This window comes from Eublepharis macularius, chromosome 10, assembly GCF_028583425.1.
Source record: "Eublepharis macularius isolate TG4126 chromosome 10, MPM_Emac_v1.0, whole genome shotgun sequence".
NCBI classification, from domain to species: Eukaryota; Metazoa; Chordata; class Lepidosauria; order Squamata; family Eublepharidae; genus Eublepharis; species Eublepharis macularius.
The window spans coordinates 45,860,565-45,885,750 of record NC_072799.1 but is presented as its reverse complement, the minus strand read 5'-3'; the positions used below and the strand labels follow the sequence as shown (position 1 = coordinate 45,885,750).

General features: G+C 46.0%; 1 protein-coding gene across 2 annotated transcripts in view; it reads right to left on the bottom strand.

Annotated features, from left to right (window-relative positions):
- The window catches only part of PCDH10 (protocadherin 10), a 49,087-nt gene extending 32,548 nt beyond the window's left edge, over positions 1–16,539 (bottom strand). For both annotated transcript variants that reach the window (XM_054990182.1, XM_054990181.1), the window contains exons 1-4: positions 13,900–16,539; positions 11,737–11,795; positions 11,022–11,128; positions 664–969 (exon numbers count right to left, since the gene is read on the bottom strand). In XM_054990182.1, the coding sequence (XP_054846157.1) occupies positions 664–969; positions 11,022–11,128; positions 11,737–11,795; positions 13,900–16,539 (3,112 nt within the window). The remainder of the gene's footprint in view (positions 1–663; positions 970–11,021; positions 11,129–11,736; positions 11,796–13,899) is intronic.
- Between the last annotated feature and the right edge of the window lie 8,647 nt (positions 16,540–25,186).

Genomic DNA, 25,186 nt, shown 5'->3' with positions numbered 1-25,186 from the left:
ATGGAAGGAGATTGATATATTTGGTATCTTGGGCCAAAGAGTGACTTCAGGTGGCATAAAATCTGAAATTAATAATGAAATAACTTCCCTAAGCTTGCACACTATCCTCTGTGTCACACAAATATCATAGATGACTGTCAGAAGAATTCAGAGAGTATCAGAGCAGAACATTAAAGTTCTTCCCTTGAAAGATGGTCAAGGGAACAAAAGGTAGTAGAAATGGCAGTGAACCATGACTCATAAGATAAGCTCCAAGTTTTCAATGGGAACAAAGCAGCTGTGGTACAAAACTGTTTGGTGCAATCAGACATCTCAGTAAAGAGGTACCACAAATAGCTAAAAATATGAAGAAATGTTTGTCTTCCTAATTATTTACTTCACAAAAAATCCACTAGGGCATCAGTTCCAGAAAACAGAATATGCATTTACAAATCCATCTTCAAAATGATCCTAGAAGTTACAAACTTAAAATGCCATGGGCATTAAAAAAAAAAAAAACCACCAACATTTCTCTCTTCAGTGATTCTCAATCCAAAGGGATTCAAGTTATTTTTTTTCCTATTGCCTCTGGTACACTGTTCTATTCCTAGCAAGCACATTGGGGAATGAAGATTCATTCCCACAAAGGGAACACTCTCTAGCAGCCTTTTGAACAGTACTTACTCAAATATGGTGGTTTGTAAGGCGCTCGTGTATTAGACAGCAGTCCATCCAGTTCCTTCCGCTCCAGAGTGCTGTGAAGGGCCTTCTCTTTGCCAAAGGTGGAGAAGGACCTCTCTGGCCCTGGCTGGGCTTCTGGTGTTTCAAACACTTCAGTGTCTGGAACAGAGTCCATACCAGGAACATGAAGATTGCTGCGGTAATCCGCAGCCTGGCGTCCATCAGAAGGGACAAAAGAGGGCATCCAGCACCGATCCGAGTGGCCCAATGCTTTACATTCTTCTGTGCAATTAGAGAAGAGATCCATGCCTACAAGCAGGAAAGAGAAAAAACTGCAGATATAATCTTCAGCTGCTGACTGATGAATAAGGACAAGGCAGTCAAAAAAAGAGGTTTTGCTCATCACCTTCATCCTAGTAATCAAGAATATGATAAATTTTGCCTTAAAAAGCTAATGCCAATCAAAAAGAAAGAAGTGCTTGAATGCCCACAGTTGGCAAAACAGTCATAAAAAGCAATATTAAAATTTTCTGGTGAAGCTGCTCCATTGAGCTTATGGGAGAGCAAGGCTCATTCCATTAGAAAGTGTGGACAGCAATTTGTTGCCTGGAATCAGTAGGGAAGGTGAATGTGACAGGAAATGGGTGATAAAATGAGGGGAAAAAATGGATCTAACTGGTTGTTCACTAAGATTTCAGCACTGGGGGAAAAATGTAGAATGTTTCTGAAAATATCAACAGGCTACAGATTCAGCATCCTACATTAGAGGAAAGAACTTGATCTAGGAGAACTGGCCTTCTCACCATTTCTTCCAAGATACTTTTCGTAGGCAACTCCTTTACAATCCCATATGCTACATCAAAGCTGGAGAAAAGCTTTGATTGAAATTACCCTAATTAGTGGCACTAAGGGTAAGTGTTGTCCAGTGTGACACAGATCAGGATACTACTGACAAACAAGTTAATACTCACTCTATAGTGGCAAAGAGTGCTTCTTGCCAACATGGAACTGTTTGCTTCAAATCCTGTAAAGTCATTCTGAATGATAAGCAGAGTTTCTACTGACTAACTTCAAGACTGGCATTTCAATAGACTGACTGATTACTGAAGTGATCAGACCAAGTTTCTTGAAAAACACTGATGCCTGAAGTCTTAACCTGAAGTGATATACAGCAGCATGCATTAAAACTCTGGTGGTCAAAAATTACTCCTTAAGATCTTGTACAGAAAACTTGAATATTTTAGATATGCTCAATGCTCAAATAACCTGAACAAAACCACTTGCTGAATTGGCCTTACAATGACTGCATAAAAATTACTCCGTGAACACACTACATCAGTACCCAAAGCGCAACAGCTGACTGATGCATCCTTCAAGATGTTTTTCAATACCAACAACAGCTAGGAGACCATAGGTTGTTCGTTATTGTAAACCACAGATCATCAGTTCCAAAATCATAAGCCAGGAGGACTAACAAGTTGACTGGCAGGCAGGCGACTGACTGTAAAGGATAGGAATAGTTTGCAGCGAGATCTATAAACTGTTGAGTTCTTTTGTATCAAGATTTGAGAATGGCAGTTGGTTTTCATAGACCACATTTTCCTGTTGAGGAATGTCTGCTTTTTGACAAAAATGCTGGGAGCCATGGCCATAAAAAAAATCATCAGCTATCTCCCTCAAGCACAGAAGAGAGTTTAAAATTCTGTGGCGCCTCAGAATTTTAATTTGGAACATGTAAGTAGAAGCAATGTGTCAATACATTTTCTGCAAGTAAGAAATTCCATCAGTTTATCAACAAGCATTTGAGAATCCAAGGGGATTTGTCTCAGATTAATCTTGTTTTATAACAACAATTTTATTTTAAATTAAGCTATGTGCGGTACAAAATCTGGCTTTGTTTGTAACCTACTGATAATTGGAATGCAGAAGTCTGGAAGTAAATTACTGTTGAGGAATGCAAACGTGAACGGCGGCTGGGATTAAAGATTTAGGAAAGAAACAGCACATAAGACATACAAAGTGTTTCAGTGAAGGAAATGGCTAGCTTGATTGCTTTGCTGCTAGAGAAAAGAGTGGAAAGGAAGACAGGTATACCAACATATTTTCAACACTTCTCCAGCACCATGCATTTGTACAAAGTAATTTTACTAACTGATTTCCAGGTACTATACCAGCTATCAGTTTTAAGACTTACATTTTAACATTTAGACTTCATAAAAACAGGCAAATGCAAAGATATAATAGCCCTAATCTTACCTAGAAGAAATCCAAATCACAATAATTACATCTGTTAAATCTTTTCCAAAACTGAAGCAATGAGTTAAGAAAGATTTTATTTAATTTATTCAACAACCAGGCCCTCGGTTATTTTCCGCTCTCCAATTCAGCTTTCTGATAGAAAATGTCTGCTACTTACAATTTTGAATTGTGTTCTGAACTGCAAACTCACTGTAGCTTCCTATGATTTCTGCCTACCAACTCCAGTGAACCAAGGAAGTAACGTTATATAACATTGTGATACAAAACATGAATAAGTACTACAATAACTGGAAATCAGAGTCATGATATATAGCATTTTAAATACAACTGATTTCATGGGCTGAAATCAATGGGATTTTCAAGTATAAAACTTGACCTGGACTGTGTGCTTTTTTTTTTTTTAAATAAGGTAATGCTAAGCTGGGAGCATTTTACATAATATGATTTATGTAAGCTCTGAAAACCTAAGACTACAAAAATATTGGTGGGATTATTGGTATAAATTATTTGACGTACACATTTGCATTGGAAGGAAATGTTCAGGAAGGGTGATGGAAGTAAGGAGATGGTATGAAATATTTCTATTGAGTGAGCAGCTGTTTTCTGTGCAGAAAAGAATAATGTCAAGAGTTCCCTTCACAACAAAGGGTAGTAATCACTGAAAGCCTAGTAGGGGAAACTAACATATGATATACTCTTTTAAAATAGTTTTCATTAAGTTAAAATCAACTGTTAGCCGACTGTTGTAGATTCTGGTCATCATGCAATCGTACCTTACAATATGATAGGCCCAAATGAAAACAGGATGGGTTTTGAAATTATACTAGCAAATATGCAGGCTTTAACTCCAATTCTCCATTTTTAAAATATTCTCCAATAGGGTGACATTTTACCAAATGGCTTCTAACAGGTGTTTTTTTCATGGCATTATAATGGCCTAGAATTGAAACGACAAAAGCACAGCTGGTGATACAGACACACTAAAAAGAGGGATGGTGAATGGCTAGGAGTCTGGTAACCATTTGCTGTGGACTTTTGCACAGTCAAGTTAAATATACACTTCACTCTTCCAATGTCAAGTAACAGAGGCTTCCAAACTTAGAGAATCTGTTCTTTTCTCCCCCTTTTTGCCATTATTCTATTTTCTTTCTGCAGGGACAAGATTGAATCCAACTGTTTAAAAAATAAGTTCAGTTTTATTTATTTGTTTAAGCATGTATATCCTGCTTTCCCACAAAGTTCAAGGTAGCTTACAAAATGATTTTAAGATTTCAAAATATAAGATTTTTAATATAAAATATATTTAATATAAAATATAAGATAAAATCTCTCCCCACCCCTGCAGCAAAAAGCTGTCAGCCACTCACACCTCCTTAAAAGCCCTGGCAAACAAGCAACCCTTGCAATGCCTCCTGAACATCTCCAAGGGGGCTCCTCTCCTCGGGGAGCCCATTACACAGAGCAGGGGCCACAATGAAAAAGGCTCAGCCTCTTGTCGATGACAGATGGGCAACCCTAAGTGGCAGGACAGCCACTTCCTGAATGGCTTCCTGAGAACCATAGTTAGTGCAAAAGGATGTATGGAAGGAATCAGTCCTTCAAATTTGCAGGTACAGGTCATTAAGGGCTTTAAAGGTCATGACCAGCACTTTGAGAATTTAACATGGAAATGAACTGGCAGCCAATGTAGCTTCTTCAAAATGGGTAACATATGTTCCCAGTAGCCAGCCACATTCTGGACCAGTTGTAATTTTCAGGATGTTTTCAGGGGCAGCCCCATGTAGAGTGCATTGCAGTAACCCAACTGCGAGGTTTCAGAAGCATGGATCAGTGTAGCCAGATAAGCTGAGTCTAGATAGCAAGAGAGCTGGCATATAAAATTGAACTGATAAAAGGCATGCTGGACCACCATGCTAAACTGTTTTTCAAAGAGCAAGGCAGGGTCAATGAGCACCCCCAAGCATTTGATCTGTTCTAAGAAAGCCAACTTCACTCCATCTAGGACAAGAGGATTCAGTCCCTCTAGAATATCAACTTTCTCAAGTCCCATGTGGCACAGGGTTCCCAAAGGTGTATTTAAAGTAGAGGACACTTAACAATGAGCTAGAGTGGTTCCAAACACTATTTACTTATTTAGATACATATCCTGTACCATCATGAAGGTGCAGGATGGCTACTAAAGCTCCCACCTCCACAAAAACAACCAGAATAGAACACACCAGTTTATAGCATACGGCATCCTGGGAATTAAAGCACTTGCATTGTCTTTATATTTTCTAAAGCATTGATACCCAACCCACTCAGTCTCTCAGGAGCCACATATAGCTCTTTGACATGCCATCTATGTCTCTGAGCACAGTTGCCCAATGTGACATCTGCCCCAAGTCCCAGCAAAGTAGGCGAGACCATTGCCCAGTAAATTTGTGGCTGGTGGATGATTCTCACCTTGAAATGGTAGCGGGACTGGAGTATGGGTAAGGTGCAAGTCTCCCTGAGCTGTGGGGCCATTCTCTTCAATACCCCCTCCCTTTCTCTGCAGCCTCCACACTCTTATGCCAGCACCTGTTGGGAAGAGAGCAAGTAGAGAAGACCGAGTAAAACCACCACACCCGTGGCCACACAGGAAAAGACCAAGGTGGCCACAGTAAGAGTAGTGGTGATTTTAATCCTCCTTCTCCACAATCAGCTAGCACTCCTACAAGTGCCTTGGCAATCTAATCTCACTCTCTCACCTGAGCTACTACATCTTATGCTGAAGGAAGAGAAAGGAGAGATTGAAGCTCTTCTGGCTGTCTAAGGCTCAAAAGTGGCGGAAAGAGACAACCCTACATATTCAGAGGTTGTCTGGTAATTTTAAAGGTTATATATTTAACATCAATAGCTATATATTATTATTGTGTGTGTGTGTTTAGTGGGGTGGTGCACAGGGCACACAGCAGTCATGTGGCAAAAGCAAACGTCGCTTTCAGTGAGCCGCTGAATGAGCCCCAGTGTTCTAAAGCCAGTCGCTGATGTCATCACTAACACATGTTCGCCTGATTTAAAACGAGACACTGAGCTTGTACGCTCTTCAGTAGACCATCTGACTGTACTATTTGAATCCTGCCAATAAGAATTGAGGAGGAAGCTGCTCACTTCTTACTCATCCATAAACAGAGACTCGTATTTTTGGATTTATACTTTAAAGAAATGTTCAGTCACTCAAACACTCGCGTCTCCATTCTGTCATAAATCTCACTTGATGTGCAGTCTTTCTGGGCTAACCTACCCATTATCACTGCCAATCTATAGTGGAAAAAAACATTTTAAACTATAATTGAATTTGCTAAAATGGTAAAAGTCTCTATTAGGGAGTTAAACTAGTACTTTAAAAGTGAGAACAAGTTATGAATGCTCAATGGCTTTGCTGAAAGGATTAAAAAAAACTAATACAGAGGACTGCTCAATAATATTCATCACTATATCTAATATTATGCATTAAGAAAATCTTATCAGGAAACCATGTCTCTCAGCTTTTTCTAGATCCCTCAATTTCCTCTAATCTACCATAATTAAGCAAACTAGGAGAATAATTTTTTAAAAAAATAGCCCTACAAGAAGAAAAAGTATTGGTTGTAGTACCAAAGACACTTTCTTGGGGAAAAGACTGGTGCAATAGCAAAATATTATATGTTAATGCATGCATTTTCTTCAAAAGTTTAACATGGAAGTCAGCTGCAATCTTGTGCATGGTTAGGCTTCTTAATTCCCACTGAGTTGAAAGGGAGTTAAAAGCTTAAAAATACACAGGACTACAGCCATGGGAGTTAGCATGAAATCACTAATTTCGCTCTGTGATGTTATGCATTTTTTAGATTTGTTTCTTCTTGATTAAATTAAGAGAAAAAAACTACATACACAAAGCCTCCAGAGATTTTGAATAATCTTCAAAGTATCATCCTTTAATTATCTAATTAAAAATTGCAACTGTAAAGTAAGGCACTAATATCTGCCAGATTCCCCCCACCCTGCCCAACTGAATCTACTTTCATCAAAATGCTACATTTTTATTAATAAAGTTGCCTGCCATTCCTTCAGTTGTAAAGACAGTCTTTATAAATTCGCTTTCAATAATCTGTGCTCCCCACCCCACTTCCCATGAGTTTTACAAAACATTAACATCATAACTGAATCTGGACTGGTAAATTATATGCTGTATTAATCATAGCCACCATAGTGAAAGACACCAGAATAAAATACTTGGCAGCCACTGTCAAAGAACTACCTTAAACCCTTTTTCCTTATGTTCAATCCTATTTTCCTCCAAGAACAGCTAAATGCCAAAATGATCTTCAAAGCAGGATTGAACTATAACACTACAAAAATTGAAAGGAGAAAAATAGCTTTCTGTGCCCCGTTGAGATTTTTGTCTTTTCACTGGTCATTCTCCACACAGGAATTCAAGAGTAATTCTCTTCCTATCACCAAAGCCTACTAGCTCTTAACAGCTGCTAAAACTATTTCCCAAATGGCTTGACAATAAAATCCTGTGAAATTGCATGCATATACTCCCCAAAATCTTAGTAGTTAAGTTTTTTGGTAGCCAGTTTCTTATGAATGTGTGTGTACGGGGAGGAGGGGAATAATGTCTCAATAAATATGGTGGTGGACCACAGTAATTTTTGTTTACTGATACAACCATAGAGTCTGTCAAAGATCTAACTGTAAGCATTTTTCATTGCTAAATGTAGAAACAGAGTTAAGAAGACCCTTTCCACAATTCAAAATCTAATCTTCCAAAATCAGTTTCCTCATATGTTGATTTTGTGAGCAACTAGAGGAAGTAAGGTGATGACTTAAGTCTAACTCCTGGCATATAGGTGTTCATATCACACAGCATAAAGCACAAACAGTGATTCTTAGCACATATACTGGAAATCTCCAAAGAGAAGACTAGAGCTTAATCATCCATGGGGAAGAGGGAAACCCCTCGTGCTTAGATATTACATCTTGCAAAATATCTCCAGTACACAATTATCCTACATGTGGAAAGAGCTTTGATGCTAAAAGCCGTTATGAAAAAACCCTAAAGACCCATATTCTTGTCCTATTTTGAAATGGCTGTGATTTATTTCAGCTAGAACAGCTGGCCTATAATACTTCCATGAATCACAACAGGTGATGATCACATACAAGCCCACGCATAGTCATTCATATGGAAGTCTACTGGAAGTCCATTCCTTTAAGAACCTTTTCCCCTAAAAACAACCAGGACTTTCTGAAATGAAATTTACAAGATTCCCTTGCACATTTGACTAAATGCAGATGAAAACTAGAGATGCTGAACAGTTTGTAGATAATTTCATTTATTAGGCATTTTAGAATACTGACGTGCCATTATTATGGGAGCTTGCAAGCTGAAGGACAATAAAGAGGAAAATATGGAAGGCTAGGAAGTAATAATGTTGGCACAAACTTTGGAAGAAGGGCTAGCAGAAGGGAGATCAAACAGTGCTGTCGAGACTCAGTTGCTATGGATAAAAAGTACACATATACACAGATAGTTCTTACAAAAAAATTTTTCAAAGACATAATTGACATTATTTGCATCTATATCATAGAGTTATATTAACGTGAGAGGTGAAAAATTAAGTAAATAATTTGAGCTCATATCTGTTTTATTAATATTTTGTTTATAAATGCATGTTTGAGATTACATCTTGTCAGGATGCAAACCTATTTGCACACTCCACTGTTTAAGGGCTTTTGAGATGATCTTTTAAATGGGGGAAATATTACTCTCTTCCATATTACTTTATTTCTTATTTCTTCCATATTACCTTATTTCTATTCTTCCATATTACCATATTACATCTTTTACATTGTTCCAAGGTTCTGAAGTTTAGATAAGGTTAGCTCCCACACTCTTTTACAGAATCCAGAAACAGAAAGGAGCAAGTCTGATGGTGAGACTGATGGGATATACCTCGCCAGGGAAAACTTGGCCAACATCAAAACAGGGAGAGTTCTACTTTTACCAAATTTGTCTCCCACAGATCACAGGAGCTAGGGCACACAAAAATGTATATTTTCAATACCACCTCTGCAAAATCCTTACTCATGATGATCACCATAAATGCTCACCAATAATTTATTAAAGCTGGTTCTGTAGTCATCGATTTAAGTAATGGTTTCACTTCAAAATGGTAATTCTAATCAAGCTGCAAAGCTGTTCTTCTCAATTCTACTCGTAGAAACCTGCAATTCAGATTAACAGGCAGGCCTATAAACCAAAGACCAAAGATTTAAACTCACTGGATCTTAATCAGCTTACATGGAAGTATTCAGATCCTTTGATTTGGTCTTCAAACAATACATCAATAGATGAAAACAAAGTATGCCTTCAGACCTTGGTACCTATTTAGCGAAGTAAAACAGTACCAGTAATTGGTCCAAGATAAGAATTGGTGCCAAGCTTCAAGACATCGCAAATGCTCTAATGCTAGATAAGCCTTTAAAAACAACAAGTAAACTAAGGATAGTAACATTACCAGAGGCTTCTAAAATAAAATGGCTTTTTGCTTGATGTGCATCACAATTTTATTCCCACATTCTGCTTATGCCATCTCCTTGTGCAGATGTTTATTCTTTTTTCTCCTATTCAGATATTATGGTTCATTATGTTGAGAGAATAAACTGACTGAAATGTTCTTGGAGATGAGTACTGCAATAAAACGCGTTTTAATAAGGGAGACGACTAAAAAGAAAAGCAGACCGAGAGATAAGGCAAAGGAGGAGATGAGGCAAACTGCGGCCTCCACTTTGGAGCGAAGGAACTGGGGCTAAGGAGGAAGGGAGAAGCAAAAAACAGATTTGGGCAGGCCACAATTAATCATATGCCAAATATAGGGCAAAAACCAGCAAGGAAGCAGTTGTTCCAATGTAAACTTCTGGCAAGAGCTGGTTTGTTGTCAGGTTCCCAGACACAAAAGAGACACTCTGTTCGCTGAGCATGAAACCTTGCAAAGAGCAGTGAGCTCAGAAGCTCTTGGCTCTCCTCAAGTCTCATTAGGTCTGCATATTAATGACTTGCAGTAACATAAAGCAGCCCTTGAATGGACTTTTCCCTTGTGTGCCCAGGCTTCCCCCAGTAACATATTAGAAGAGCAAAGGGCTGGAACTGCCTCCACCCAGTTAATGTTTCAAGGCACTTGCGGGTCACTGGTGTTCTATAGAACAATACAAAAGAGAGGGAAAATGTCTGCCTTCCTAGAATATCATTTTCCATATTCTTTTAGGATGTTGTTTTAAAACCTGGAGCTTTTTAGGGATCTGAGAAGGGAGAAAGGTGATTTACAACTGATCATGGATTCCAAGACCTTTGGTGATCATGATGAACTGGCACCTGCTGAGCTGCAAGGTGCATTTCAAATGAGCAAACATCAGAGCCAGAACTTATTTCAATCCAGTGTAGCAGCAGCAATACAAGGGCAAAAATTGTTCACTTTCCTTCAGCAGCACTTAAAGGACAAAATCACAGACTACACAGTTACTGAACCAAAGATCACACAAGCCACCAAGAGGAAATAACAAGCCACCAAAAGAACCAGAATCCAGCAAACCTGTTACATATTTTCAGTGTTCTGTGAGAGATACTACTGGCCTCAAACCAAATAAGCACCCCGCCCCCAAATTCATCAGCCAACTGTCACTCGGTCTCATCTGACACTCATTCATCCCCATGGGTACACCCCTACGCATCACTCCATAGTCCTTGCAAAGAACTTGGATATTTTTACCACAACTTTGCAGAAGAGCTTTTTGCCAGCAACCAAACTTTTACCCATCAAATTTACTACACCAGCTGACAACATGCAAGGAGACTGACCATGCAGGATTAACGCAGCGAGCCAGAGTTTTTAAAAAAACAACCCTTCCTTGCATATTCTGTGCATTATGAAAGGGATCACTTTATGGCCATTCAGTTATATAGGTGCATAAGATGATAAACGCTCTTGATCGCATTACTTCTTGCTTATTATTTATTTATTTATCTGTAATTGCCTTTGCTGCCTCTCTTATTAAAAAGATCAAATATTTAGATTTCCCCTTATCAGACTTACCAGAGGATTGACCTCGATTAGTGGCGTCATGATCGCTGTCTCCTTGCTCACTGTCTCCATGACCACTGTCCTTAGAGCTTACTATGTCTGCTTCCTGGAATGCAGAACTAGAAACATTTTGAAAAAAGAGTCTTAGTATTTGAACACCCAGGAACAGGGAACTCATAAAACATTCTTCTGCCATCCCATGGCCACATGTGGTGCTGCATGCAGCCAGGCCTCCCACTCACAGCACTTCTTCTGTCCATCACAAAAAAACTTGCAGTTTCAGACATTAATAAACCAACTGGAACAGACAGTGGCCATTATTACACCGCCTGTGTTATACACAGTTGTTATAAATAATTTGGTTGAATTTGCTTAAGCTGGGAAGCTAAATTTGCCCACAGAGAAGTCAATATTATCTGCCAATTCTCACAGAGGGACTCATATGTATTTGAAGCACGTTTCAGACAAGCACAAAATTAGATTTGGCTCTCTTTTTCAGGTAATTTCAGTGAGACTCACCAAAGCCATAATTCAAAGATGCTCGTTCAGTGTCGATTTATTTTGCTTAATGGTTCTGTCTGGACAAATTCATTTTTATATTCCTCAGCTATTATTTTACATCTGCTGTAAATATATACCACATTGCTATCCGTACTTGCTGAACTATCTCTCGGGTTGTGTAAAATCAAGGCCATAATTTAGGAAATCAGGAATGAGGAGGTCCTACCTGTTTACCCGCCGTGGTCTATCAACTAGATAACTGAGCTCTGCACGCTGGTGTTTAGTCTAGAAAAATAATTAGAAAAAAATGAACTACCAGTGTGGTTTGCAGGCAACCAATTTATGTATTTTACAGATGTAATATTGGAAATATGTATATTCAGAGTTAGGCCATTCAACATCTATAAGAATAAATAATACTAGCACATCTTGTACATTTTTCCTCTTTATTCACACAGCAAGGACCCAATAGAATTGGATCTCAGGTTAATCTACAGAGATGAAGACTGGATTTAAATTCCTTACCAATGCTAAACAACAATGTACACCATGGATGGAAAGTATAAAAAGAGCTACCATTAAATCTGGACTCACAGTCCAGACTCCCGTGTGTGTTTCAATTAACGTATGAACAGATGGAATATAATAAAATCAATGCCAGCAACTGGTCCCCCCATCCGTTCTTTCAAGAAAAAGACTAATATTTTAAAATCTTACAAATGTTAATATTAAAAAGGTCTTAATTGGTTTTATAAGTCTCAAGCCATTTTTCCCCTCCCAGCAATGGAGCTTACACTCAGTTTAATACCCACCAGACCAAATTTTAGTAGAAGAATGTTATGTCTAGATTATATGATCCACAGAAATTCTTTATGCAACAGGATAATACAAAACATGCATAAAGGGGGCAGAGTGTAAAGCTCTAACAGGCTTTCAAAACATTTTTAAAATGCTTTCCTTACCAAAAAAACATGCTTCAGTATAGAGAAGACTCTTCCAGAATCGTGAAAAGTTAATAAATTAAGTCTTAATTCTTGAAATAATTAAAAATTCAACCTGGTAATTCATAAACCCCGCAAGGGAATTCTTTCACATCCTTAATCATAAAACCAGGCTTCCTGGGTGAATACATTTTTTTAAAAAGCCTTGCTGTATTAAATATTGAGAAGGAACAATAGTCAGATACGTTAACGGATTCCACCCAAGAGAAAACAAATAATAGTACCTAACCTTGGGCTATGTTGTTTTGATTTAGAAATGCAAGACGCTTGGTTAGCTTCATTCAGATGCATAGGATGTGGGTGTTTGGTTGCAACAATACAAGAGCTGGTCTCTGGTCTACAAATGCTTCTGTCTTCAAAAGAGTGTGTATGTGGGGGGGGGGGAGTGGGTTTAGAAAAAAACAGAAGTGCCTCAGAAAATAGCAGTGCTGTCAAACTACCCTGTTTGACAGTACCAAAATTTTGAAACTGAGCCCAGGAGGATCCTGTCTACAAGAGGAAGCAAAAGACAGGTAGGATGGCAGAGGGGAAGGAGGTAAAGCACTGCAGACTGAGGAATGGTACTGGGAGGGGGGAAGAGTCATGCTAAAAAGAGTCAGGACAGAAGTCCACTAACTATTCATCTACTGCTTGCAGCAGCAGAAGCAGCAGCACAAGTGACAGCAGAAGTCACCTGAAACCCAGCCAAACCAAAGAGAGAACAGGGCACAGCCAAAGGATAATCTTAATGAATGGAAGCCCAATCAGGTTACAGACATGGAAGCATTTGTAGAGGAAGATCCCAGGTAAACTGTCCTACAACCCACAACCACTACTACCTGTTACTACCACACAGTAAAATAGTAAAGAGTCCAGTAGCACCTTTAAGACTAACCAACTTTACTGTAGCACACGCTTTCGAGAGCCACAGCTCTCTTCGTCAGATGCATCTGATGTGGCTCTTGAAAGCGTATTCTACAATAAAGTTGGTTAGTCTTAAAGGTGCTACTGGACTCTTTGCTATTTTGCTACTACAGACTAACACGGCTAACTCCTCTGGATCTACAGCACAGAGTAACAGCAGCTACAGAACCACATGTGATGCCACAAAGGCTCTTGCTCAGAAGTGAATCCCACTGAAGCCATCAGGACTTGCTCTTAAGAAAGCATCTGTTCGTTTTAGGGTTGCCAACTGTGTCTTGGGAAAATCCTGGAGATTTGGGTGGAGAGCCTGAGGACAGAAGGGTTTGGGGGAGGGACTTCAGCAAGGATAACCATACAGAGTCCACCCTCCAAAGCAACTCTTTTCTCCAGGGGAACTGATCTCTGTACCTGGGAAATCAGCTGCACTTGTGGAAGATCTGGAGGCTGGCAAGCCCACTGGGTTTGGGCCGGGAGGAGCGGCTTACCTCGCTGGATAGTATGCTGCCATTGGAGATAATGTCGGGCTGCTGGTCAGCGTAGCCCGTGACGATGGCCCCGCAGGGGTTGTGCTCGGCGTCGGTGCTGCGGGAGGGGCTGCAGGGCTTGAGGAACATCAGGTCGGTCTTGGCCGACTCGGGCGTGAGGCAGACCTGGTAGCAGTAGTTCTGGTTGTGGTGGTGGGAGCCGAAGCTGGCCGACTCCTCGGCGGGCCCCTGGGCCGGGTTGCTGGGCACGTTGGCGCTCTGCACCAGCATGATGTCGGACTTGCTGAGCTTCTTCTTGCGGGCCCGCGCCTGGCGGCTGCAGCAGGGGCAGCAGCAGCAGCAGCTCAGGCAGCAGTCGCTGGCCAGGCACGTGTAGATGCTGAGCTTCTTCTCCTTCTGGCAGCGCACGGCCAGCACGATCATGGCCAGCAGGAAGACGAAGGAGACCGAGCCCAGCGCGATGATGAGGATCAGCGTCAGGTCCAGCGAGCTCTCGCCGCCGCCGCCGCCCGCCCCCGAGCGGCTGGGCCGGTGCTCGCCGCCGGGCCCGCCTGCCCCGCCGGGGCCCAGCGCCCCGCCGCCGCCCGTGCCGCCGCCGCCCGCGCCCGCCCCCTGCCGCTCCACCGCGCTGTCCACCAGCAACACGTGCAGCGCGGCGGTGGAGGAGAGCGGCGGCTGCCCGTGGTCGCGCACCTCGATGACCAGCTCGAAGGGCCGCTGCGAGTCGCGCTTGGCCGGCACCTTGCGCGCGGTGCGCAGCTCGCCGGTGCGCCAGTCCATGCGGAAGAGGCTGGCCTCGTTGCCGCGCACGATGCTGTAGGTCAGGCGCGCGTTCTCGCCGTCGTCGGCGTCCACGGCAGCCACGCGGGTCACCAGGTAGCCCGGCTCGGCGCCGCGGGGCAGCACCTCCCGGGCCGGCGTGCCGTTGCGGCCGGGCAGCGGGCTGACGATGGCGGGCGCGTTGTCATTCTGGTCCACCACCACGATGTTGACAGTGGCGTTGCCGGCCAGCGCCTCCTCCTCCTCGGGGCCGCCGGCGGCGGCGTCGCGGGCCTCCACCTGGAAGCTGAACTCCTTGAGCTGCTCGTAGTCGAAGGAGCGCAGCGCGTAGAGGAAGCCGTTCTCGGAGTTGATGGAGACGTAGGTGAAGACCGACATGCCCTGGATCTGGCTCTCCAGGATGGAGTAGGCCAGCTGCGCGTTGGCGCCCTGGTCGCGGTCACTGGCGCTGACGGCGTAGATGTAGGCGCCCGGCACGTTGTTCTCGCTCACGTACACCTGGTAGACGGGCTGCGAGAAGCGGGGCGCGTTGTCGTTCACGTCGCTGACGCGCACCTGGATGGACTTGCTGGTGCTCAGCGCCGGCTCGCCCAGGTCCCGCGCCACCACCGTCAGCGTGTAGGCGTCGCCGCCGGGCTGCTCGCGGTCCAGGGGCCCCTCGGTGACGATGGTGTAGTAGTTCTTGAAGGAGCTCTTGAGGCGGAAGGGCGCCTCGCCCTGCAGCAGCTCGCAGTGCACCTGCCCGTTCTCCTCTGAGTCGCGGTCCGAGACGCTGAAGAGGGCCACCACCGTGCCGGGCGCCGCTGCCTCGCTCACCGCCTCCTTGACGGTGGAGAAGCTAATCTCGGGCGCGTTGTCGTTGGCGTCCAGCACCCTCACCAGAACCTTGCAGTGGGCCGGCACGGCGTTGGGCCCCAGGTCCTTGGCTTGCACGTACACCTGATAGACGCTGCTCTCCTCGTAGTCCAGCTCGCCGCTCACCTCCAGCCGGCCCGTCCGCGGCGAGATGCCGAAGAGCTCCCGGGCGCGGGCCGAGATGTGGCTGCTGAACGAGTAGATGATCTCGCCATTCTGGCCCTCATCCGGGTCGCTGGCATTGAGCTGCAGCACCAGCGTGCCGGGCGGCGAGTTCTCGGGCAGGGAGACGGTGTAGACGGGCTGCTCGAAGGCGGGGACGTTGTCGTTGGAGTCCAGCACGCGGATAGTGAGCAGGGCCGTGCCGGTGCGCTGCTGCGGCTGCCCGCCGTCCACGGCTGTCAGCACGTAGCGGTGCACCGCCTGCTGCTCGCGGTCCAGCGGCTTGGAGAGCACCAGCTCGGCAAAGCGGTTGCCGTCGGGCTGAGTCTGCACGTCCAGCGAGAAGTAACTGTTGGGGGTGATCTCGTAGGTGCGCAGCGAGTTGGTGCCCACGTCCGGATCGAAGGCGCTCTCGAGGGGGAAGCGGGTGCCCGGCGTGGCGCTCTCCGAGATCTCCACCGTCAGGTCGGGCTCTGGGAAGGCGGGAGGGTTGTCGTTAATGTCCAGCACCTCGATCTCCACGCGGAAGAGCTCCAGCGGGTTCTCCAGGAAGACTTCCAGGTGCAGCTGGCATGACGGGTTCTGCTTGCAGATCTGCTCGCGGTCGATCTTCTCGCTCACGTACAGCACCCCGGTCTCCAGATTGAGGTCCAGGTAAGGGCTCCGCGAATTGGGCACCGTCTGGAAGCGGCGAGCCGAAAGTTTTGTAATGTCCAAGCCCAGGTCCTCGGCAATATTCCCCACGAAAGTGCCATGCTCTTGCTCCTCTTGCACGGTGTAGTGAAGCTGCGCCAGGGCTCCCTCCACCATCCAGATTAAGGCAAAGAGGACTGGCACGACCATCTCCAAAAGGGGGGAGAGATTCCCCCCTCCTCGACGCACCGCTTCCTCCTTCTCCAATAAGCCCCCTCCTCCTCCCAGAAACACGGCGGCTGCCAGCCGGGGGAGGGGTGGAGGGGCAGAGATGGATGGGGGCTTTAAGAAGAATTTATGGTCACTCCTTTTCCTTCATTTTCTCCTCTCTTCCCCATCGCTTTCCTTTGGGAAAACAAAATCAATAAATTACCACTTTAAAAAAATCACCCGCGACGGGTCTGAGAAGACACCGGGCAGAGCGCTTGCCTCATCGGTGATCTTTGCCCGAAATGGCCAGCTAGAGGCAATAGGTAGCTGGCTAGATGGACACGGGAGCCCGCTTTAATTTATTCCCAGAGTCCTGGCGCAGCACCGCGGCAGCCGGAGAGGCGGTGGAGGCAGCAACGGCAAATCCCAAGGAACTGTTCTCTGTCGAGATTGTTCTCGGTTTGGCTTCCCGGTAATAGCAGAAGGGGGGAAGGCTGCAGGAGGAAGCGATGGGCATGCCCTCTTGAGACGAAGGGAGAAAAAACATGGAAAGAGGGGAAGGCCGATCTTCAAAAAGAAATCAAAAATGTCCAAAAGATGACAACCGGCCAAAAGATGCCAATAGGAAAATAGGGCAGGGGGCAGCCCCAAACTTTGATTCCCTGAATTTCCCGGGCTTGCGCTGAGATGTTCTTAAATCTCTCTTGCCATTTCTTCCTTCGCCCTGAGCTCCCTCATCTTCTCCCAGCTCTAACGAGGGTCTGGATCAGTCTTCTTCCCCCTCGCCTCTCTCTAGCTTCCAAGCACATTCACTCCCTAGTCGCTGCTGCTGCTGCTTCCTCTCCTCCGTCCTGGCTCAGGCTCCTCTGATCTCTGCTGGCAGTTTCTGAGCTCCGAGCGCTCGGCTCGTCTGTTTTTGCGCAGCGACCTGCTCCTGCCAACCAATCGCCTCCTCGTTCCAGCCTCAGGGCGGTGGCTCATTGGCTATGCTGCACGTCCGGCAGGCTCCGTCACGGAGTACTGGAAGAAGGGGGGAGAGCGAGCGAGCGGGGAGAACCCGGCGCTGTATTCTCAGTGCGCGCGTATGGCAAAGAGAATAACCCTGCCACTCCCCAAGCGCTTGCCGGGGAATCTCTGCCTCGGAAAGTTACTATTCCCCTGTTGCAGTTACTGAGCAAGGAGATCACCTTCTCGTCATCAATGCAAACCATGACGCTAATAAACAAGCTGCTCCGTGGAGGAGGAATTTCCACCTGCGAGTGGCTTTCCCTTTCGTCTTTTGCCTATTTCTGGACCTGTTCTTTTTTAAAAAGAAAACCTCATCACAACAAGGGAAACTTGAGATAGATATTTTCCTTATTTATTTTCCTCGAGGTTTGATTTTCCTTTCTCCGATACCAGTCGTCCCAAAAAAGGAAAACGTACACAAATGCACAAAGGAGACAGTCCCTGCATCTGGAGCTTTAGGGGGCTTGCTAGTTATGAATACTTGTCTGCGCTTCTCAGTTACCCTGTAATCAATTTCGCTAAAGGCGCATCAGGGCAAACGGAAGTCAGGCAAATAAATATTTGGGGAAGGGGTGTGCGATTTGATGTCCACCGAAAGCAACATACTTATGTTTTGAAGATCACCCAAAGCTGACTGGGGTGAAGTGGCTTAACTGGGTTGTGGATAACCACAGATTCGTTGATGACCTCTCCCGTCCCCCCCCAACTCACATTTACTCAGAAGAAGTAAGGTTCATTTAGTCTAATGGAGCTTGCTTTTGGACATATACAGGAAGGGATCTGCCAGCAAGTATAAAAGCAAACTGGTTACATTATTCATTGGACCACTAGGAGTCAACCAGTATAGTGTTTACTGTTGGCTCACCCGCCCTAATGGGCTGACTTCAGGCTCCTTTACACAGAGGAGTTGTGCTATAGTAACTGAAGGCAGCGCTTGGTGAAACGCTACCTGGCGACTCCTTGCATATTTATCCCGCCGTTGTCTTTCTGCGTAGCAGATCAGAGCAGCGATGCGGCCTCCTTGCCTGATGCTCGAAGGGGCTGCCGTTCCTGGGCCATCGCATCAAGCACACCCACACGCATGCCCCACTCGCCCCCTTCCAGGCGACTCTCTCCTAATCTGCCAGATGGAAGCTCTCGTAAAGATGGCATCGGAGAGAAAAGCCGCCATCGGTACAGGATGGAGCTGAGGGTGTCATTTCAGTGGCTCGACTCGGGAGTTGGGGGGGGGGGACCAGCGGTGATGTGTTGCCACGGAAGTGTAGCTACTCTGGGGACGTGGGCGCGCGCACACAGACCTTTCTCTCAAATCCACGCCGAGCGTATTGAAAATTGTTACTACAAATGAAGTGGGCTGCTACAGGGTTACTCTACAGTCAATGGCTCCTAAATGGCAGCCTTGGGGATCGGTCTCGTCGCGCCAGCCAGACATTTGGCGGCAAATGCACAGCGAGGAGGGGGTCGAGAGGGATGGGCGCTCGGGTTGCCTCGGCCGGCGGGTGAGCCGGGTTGGGGTCCCCGCCCTTCCCAAAGACCTCTCCTGCACGTCGCTTCCCTGTACGCGGCAGTCGTTTGGGGGTTGGCATGAAAAGCCACCGTGGAACGGCGTGCCCTGGAAGGTGGCGCTCCGAGCCGCATCCCATCAAGCCCTGGCACGGAGCCCGTTCGGTCTCCAAAGACATTCTGCCGTGTCGTTTGTTCGTGCTCCCATGGTGCGTCACCGCGGGTTCCGGAAGGGAGATTTCTACCGCTGTTGCAAGCCCCAAGGTTTGGAGCAGATCCCTGGACCAGTTTAAACCCCCCCCCCCCCCAGAGCCGGGCTCCTCTTTAGCGCCGAATGCCTTTGCAGAGCAAACCCGTAGCCTCCGACTTCTATGCGCTCTTTGCAGCCTGCTCGCCGCCTCTTTTCACGCAACTAGGTCCCGTCTCCGAGCAGTGAAAAGCCGGGGGCTGCCAGTAAACGGGGACAGGGGGTGGAAATGGCCGGTCCTTTCCCAGCTGCAGCGCAGTGACGGGCGGACAGGCAGAGCCCGAGCAGCCGCTGCCGCCGCAGCGTCACACGCTGGTTGGAAAGGGGCGGAAGAGCGCAGCGGCGCCGGAGAAAGGACCTGTGGCTCGCTGAATGCTGATGGTTCCGAACCTGTCCATCGCATCACGGAACAACCCTTGCTTATGTTTTTATTTTTTAAAAATCCCGCAAGGCACATATCCCAACCCTGCATTTCCACAGCTTTGCCAACCGGGGGCGGGGGGGGGGGCGGGGGAGGATGCTCAAAGCTTTCCGCCGGTTTGATTGATGCGTCTCCGAAATGCAATGGGGAGGGCAAAACGGATTGCCTGGGCGAGAATCCCCTTTGAAAGGGAATCCAAATGCTGTCAAGTTTTCAGTAAACACGGGGGCGCTTCGATAAAGGGGGGGGGGCTGGCAAAAAAGGACGGTCCAGCACTCGGGGCAGGTGGGGAGGGAAACGGCCCCAGAAAAGCGCCTCAAAAATGAGGGAGGGGAGGGAGCGTCTGCCCGGCCAAGATGGTCGGGCAGGGGCAGCCCAGGAGGCCCACTCTGGCCTCGCTACGGCCGTGGCCCATCCCTTGCTTCCCTCTTGGGGCTGGGGTGATCTTTCCTGGCGTGGGGTGGCCCTAGTGGGGGAAGGAGGCGACCCTTCCAGGCCGTCGTCCACCGAGACTCTCCACGATGGCTTTCATAGACCCGAGGCCCCCGCCGGTAGTGAATGATCCCATCGCAAGCACAAGCGCTCAGTTTTCTCCGGCGGAGAGCGGGAGCTGATCGCGCCGGCTTCGTCAAATGTAAGCCGCAGGCGCCCCCTAGCGGCCAGAGCAGGTCTTGGCAGGAGGCGCCACAGGCGAGTGCGCGCTCGCACGGCGCTAGGAGTTCCTCGGGCTGCTGTCGGAGGGATTTCCTCCCTCCTCCGAGGAAAGGCTGGGCTGGGGATGCGGGCGGCGCAGAGATGAGCCTCTCCGAACGCCCTTGCGCGGGAGCCCTTTGCGGGTCCGGTTCTTCCGTCGCGCATTTCTCGAGCTCTTGTAAGAAGCAAAGGCGGCGCTCTGGCTGTGCTGGGCAAGCTGGCTTCGTGTCCTCGCAGAACCGCCTGGTGTGTCGAGAAGCCTGCCCTGTTCCCCGTATCAGAGTTTGCCCCTCTCCCCGGCGCCGGATCCCCGCCTCCTCCCATTCCTCTCCCGGCGCTTCTAGCGCAGCGTCGTCTCCCGCTCCCTGGATATTTTTTCAGTTTTTCTCAAGCCGCCGTCTCGGCCGTTTTGACGGGGAAAGGAATTGCATGGACCAAATGGCTGAGGTGTTGTAAGGACCATGATGGAAAGGCGCAGCATAAGCTTTGCAGTGCCTCTGGAATGCAGCTGTGAACTAGGGTTGCCAGCCTCCAGGTGCGGCCTGGAGATCTCCCGGAATTACAACTGATCTCCAGAATACAGAAATCAGTTTCCCTGGAGAAAATGGCTGATTTGGAGGATGGCATCGCCTGCTAAGGCCTCTCCCCAAAATACTCCCCTCCCAGGCTCCACTCAGATCTCCAGGAAATTCCCAAGAATGAGTTGGCAACCCGACCATGTCACTATGCCAAGGGAGTGTAACCCAGCAAAAGCCATCTCAGTCTCTCTTCCACTCCTCAGGCACCAAAGGTGTGGTGGTTTTATTTGGGCTGGGGGAAAGGTGAGAGCAGCTAATGGTGTTATTAGTTCCGGATCACTTTTTGCTGCTGTTTGATTAGAGGGCTATTTGGTGTTGCTTTTTCTTTGGGAAAGTATTACCAACATCCCCCCCCCCCCTAGTTTCTAAGTTTCCACAAAGTAAACTGGATTGGGCAGGGAGAGAGAGAAACTGGGCTTTCTGTCTTCTGTACCCTTCGGGAAGGAGAAAGGGGAGGGGGTGTTTGTTAACATCTGGATAAATGACTGCTTGTGGTGATTTAACGTTACTTGAAAGCAATCTGTTTCTAAATCCTCTTAATATTGTGGCATGCTTGGAGCTTGGTGAGAGGCGTTTTCCCTCTCAAGTAAATTGAGGAAAAATGGGAAATCCAGATGGGCTAATAAAAAGCCATCCTCAGAAGTAAAAGGATGGCCCAACTAAGATAATTAACCAATAAACAATGGGGAGGAAGAGACAAGAGAAACAAAAGCATCTCTTAGGGAAATCTATGGGGATGGAGAAAATAAGGAATGTTAAATGCATCGAAGGGAAAGCGACTAGGCTAGCTAAATGGCTCTACTGATAATCCACCTAGCCTAATCAAAATGAGGTATTGGCAAACAATATACAAATAATTCAAAAAGATTCCCCACCTAAAATTAACAAACTTGGATACTTTTGTAGGGAGAAGGATGCTGCACCAATGTTTGCATGCACCAGGCCTACATATTTCCAATCCTTACAGATGAGGTCTAAAAGCAAGCACATCCAACCTGGAGAAGAGTTCTGGGGAACTTGAAGTCTTGCTCATACATTGTGTGTTCTAGTATATCCCAGAAATAACACTGGCCTACTGCAGATTTTGGATATTTTCTCTGAGGCAACAGAGTGACTTGAAATGTCTGCTGTGGAGGATTCCAAATGTACAGTGTAAAAAACCTAAGCAGTGTTGCATCCTGCAAAGCCCACTGCTCTGTTAGCCATCAGGAGCCCTAGATCTGGAAGCATGGGACATTTTCCCTGCAAATGAGGCGACTTTGCTGGTGAGAGAGAGAGAAGTGCTAATCTTTGGGCAGTACAATATCCATTTGGCTTCTATTCACTATTTACATAATGCACCACCTGTAATTAACATCCCAGTTTGCCAATAGGAAAACTACTTTTAAAAAATAGTTCTTCTGTCTGCCTTAAAAAGGACTGGCATGTTCCATCCAGCACTGGAAACAGCTCAAGTTATTGTTGGTTTATATGTTTGTGTGGTTAGACCCAGTGTAGTCTGGCCTAATCAGTAAGGAAAACACTTCCTCTTCTCCATTTCAAGGCTATTACAATCTGCAGGCAAACAGTGAAATCCTAAATATAGTTACACCTTTCAAAGCCATTTAGGTGAGTATCCCTGTTGGCCTGTAGTAGAAGAACAAGATTTGGGTCCAGCAGTACCTTAAAGACCAACTAGATTTCCAAGGAATGAGCTTTCAACAAAGGGAGCTGACTCTCAAAAGCTCATACCCTGGAAATATAATTAGTCTATAAGGTGCTATTGGATGTGAATTTTACCCTTCAAGCCAATTGACTTCAATAAACAGAAGCGTGTAATTTTGTTTAGGAGTGCACTGTGTTAATCAAGCCCGACGACATAGCTGTCTTTTTAAAACATATATTAATATTCAGTGTGAGTAAGTAGTGTTGTTTTAAGGTTTTAGTTGGTCCTAATTGAGTTGTTTGCTTTCTTTCCCCTATGGATTAATGTGGCTCCCAGCAATTCCAATCGGCTTGAGTTGAGGATGACACAGAGTTCACTGCTGTCCGGAAAGGGGGATTCAGGCCAGGTGGGTTCGTTTGAACTTTCCCTACTGTCTGTAGTTTTGTGCACATTGAAGTTGGAGTTCCATTGCAGGTGTCCCCTTTGTTGGGGCAGTCGAGGTTGACTCATATATGCATGTTGATGATTGCAGCATTAAGTGATGAATTATCTGCCTTGATAGGCCACCACAGTTCAAACTATCATCCATGTGGCTTCACCTTAACTGAGGGCGAAGCTACAAGTGATGAATGGCACTTGAACGGCAAGTGTATTTCTCCCTGTTCACTTGTGCTCCACTCAATCCACTTGCCGTTCAAGTGTCATTTGTCACTTGTAGCTTGGCCCTTAGATATAGCATCTTTCAACCAAGATAAACTGCATTCGGTTGCAAATCATCTTATTGGATAATGAAGCAGTCAGCAGCGGTGTGTGAACCGGCCCCCTTGACTAATGGGAGCTCTAGACAGGGGGATGGGTTAGCTGCACACATTCTCTTGAGTTATTGCATGAGGTGGGGATGAAATGATGGGGAAGACAATGTAGGAATAAAGTACTGTGGCCTTATTTGAATGTGCAGGGTGCTTGCAGAGTAAAAGGCTTAATACTTTGTATAGTTTGTTTGTCTGTAGCTTCTGAAGTAGCCCCTCCCTGCTGTGAGTGAAGATTCTGTTCTGTCTGTGTCAGTTGTAAAATGTCTGTTGGTGAAACTTTCACTCTTTCTCCTGTATAAGAGTTATGAATGTTTCTCTCACTTTGTTGTATATATTATTGTAAATAGATCTTAAATGAAACTCTTCTTTCACTAAACAAACTTATCTTATGGTTGTTGTGGGTTTTCCGGGCTGTATTGCCGTGGTCTTGGCATTGTAGTTCCTGACATTTCGCCAGCAGCTGTGGCTGGCATCTTCAGAGGTGTAGCACCACCTCTGAAGATGCCAGCCACAGCTGCTGGCGAAACGTCAGGAACTACAATGCCAAGACCACGGCAATACAGCCCGGAAAACCCACAACAACCATCGTTCTCCGGCCGTGAAAGCATTCGACAATACAAACTTATCTTAAATTATATTTCTTCTCACTGGACTTCACTGTGTGCTCTGCTACGCACATTCACATGTGAGGAAAGGTGGTATATCCTTCATCAGGTGAGTGATGGGATATGCCCCATATTGAGGGTCACAAAGCTACCTCTCCCCCCTCACAGACACCACCTTTGATTCAGCATTTGATGTCACCTGTTTCAGGCACAAAACCTGGCTGTGAAAACTCTACATCTTTCTGGGAGTATTCCAGACTCTGTTTTATCACACAGATTGATGTGCGGAAAACCGTTCCTAGAAAGGGATATACTTTCATTCCCAGCTCTGACCTGGTGGACTGCCACGTGAAGAGATGGAGACTCAACGTCAAACGTGTCTAGCTCAGTTGTTGCTGCTCCACATAGAGTATTCTGTGCACATGGAGCAGTAAAACTGGAAAAACCTCCTCTCATGCCGTTTTGATATGGGGAAACAGCTTGTTGGGGGAGGCAGGAGCTCTTCCTTCCCCTTCAGCGGCATTCTGAGGCCATTTGGGCTCTCCTTTGTTTTTTAAAAGCCATTCATCACAGCTGCTGTGTGGCTGCAGGGAACTCAAGTTGGGTCTGGGGAATCTGGACTCAACTCTTTAAAAACCTGCATATCCAGCTTGACCTTCAGCTGAAGCTGAGCTTAGGTGCCTTGTGCCTTGTGCTCTACCGGATCAGCAAAACTGTACTTCAGTATTGTGCTGGCTGGCCCTGTGAGGAGTACAGCAACCTTGTGTCTCCAAACATCTCAACAGATTATTAATGCAGTGGTAGCATTATTGCAGTATCCCCCCCCCCCATACACATACATTTGTTTATTAGTGCCTAACAGCCAAGCATAGGTAACAGCTACTATGTTATTGTGTGTGTGTGGGGGGGGGGGTCGTAATGATTCTAAAAAGTTGTTGGTCAATATGTTGCCAAGGAGAAAAAGCAGGAATTCCATGTTTTCCTTGGACATTTAAGGAATTTTATCCTCCTATTTCTTCCCACTGTATGCGCACTTTCATGCAAATAATTTTGTTGTTTCTTATGTGATGTCACTGATTGTACCCAAATTTTGCAGAAAGGAAACTGGGTTTAAAATCATGGGTTAAAAATAATA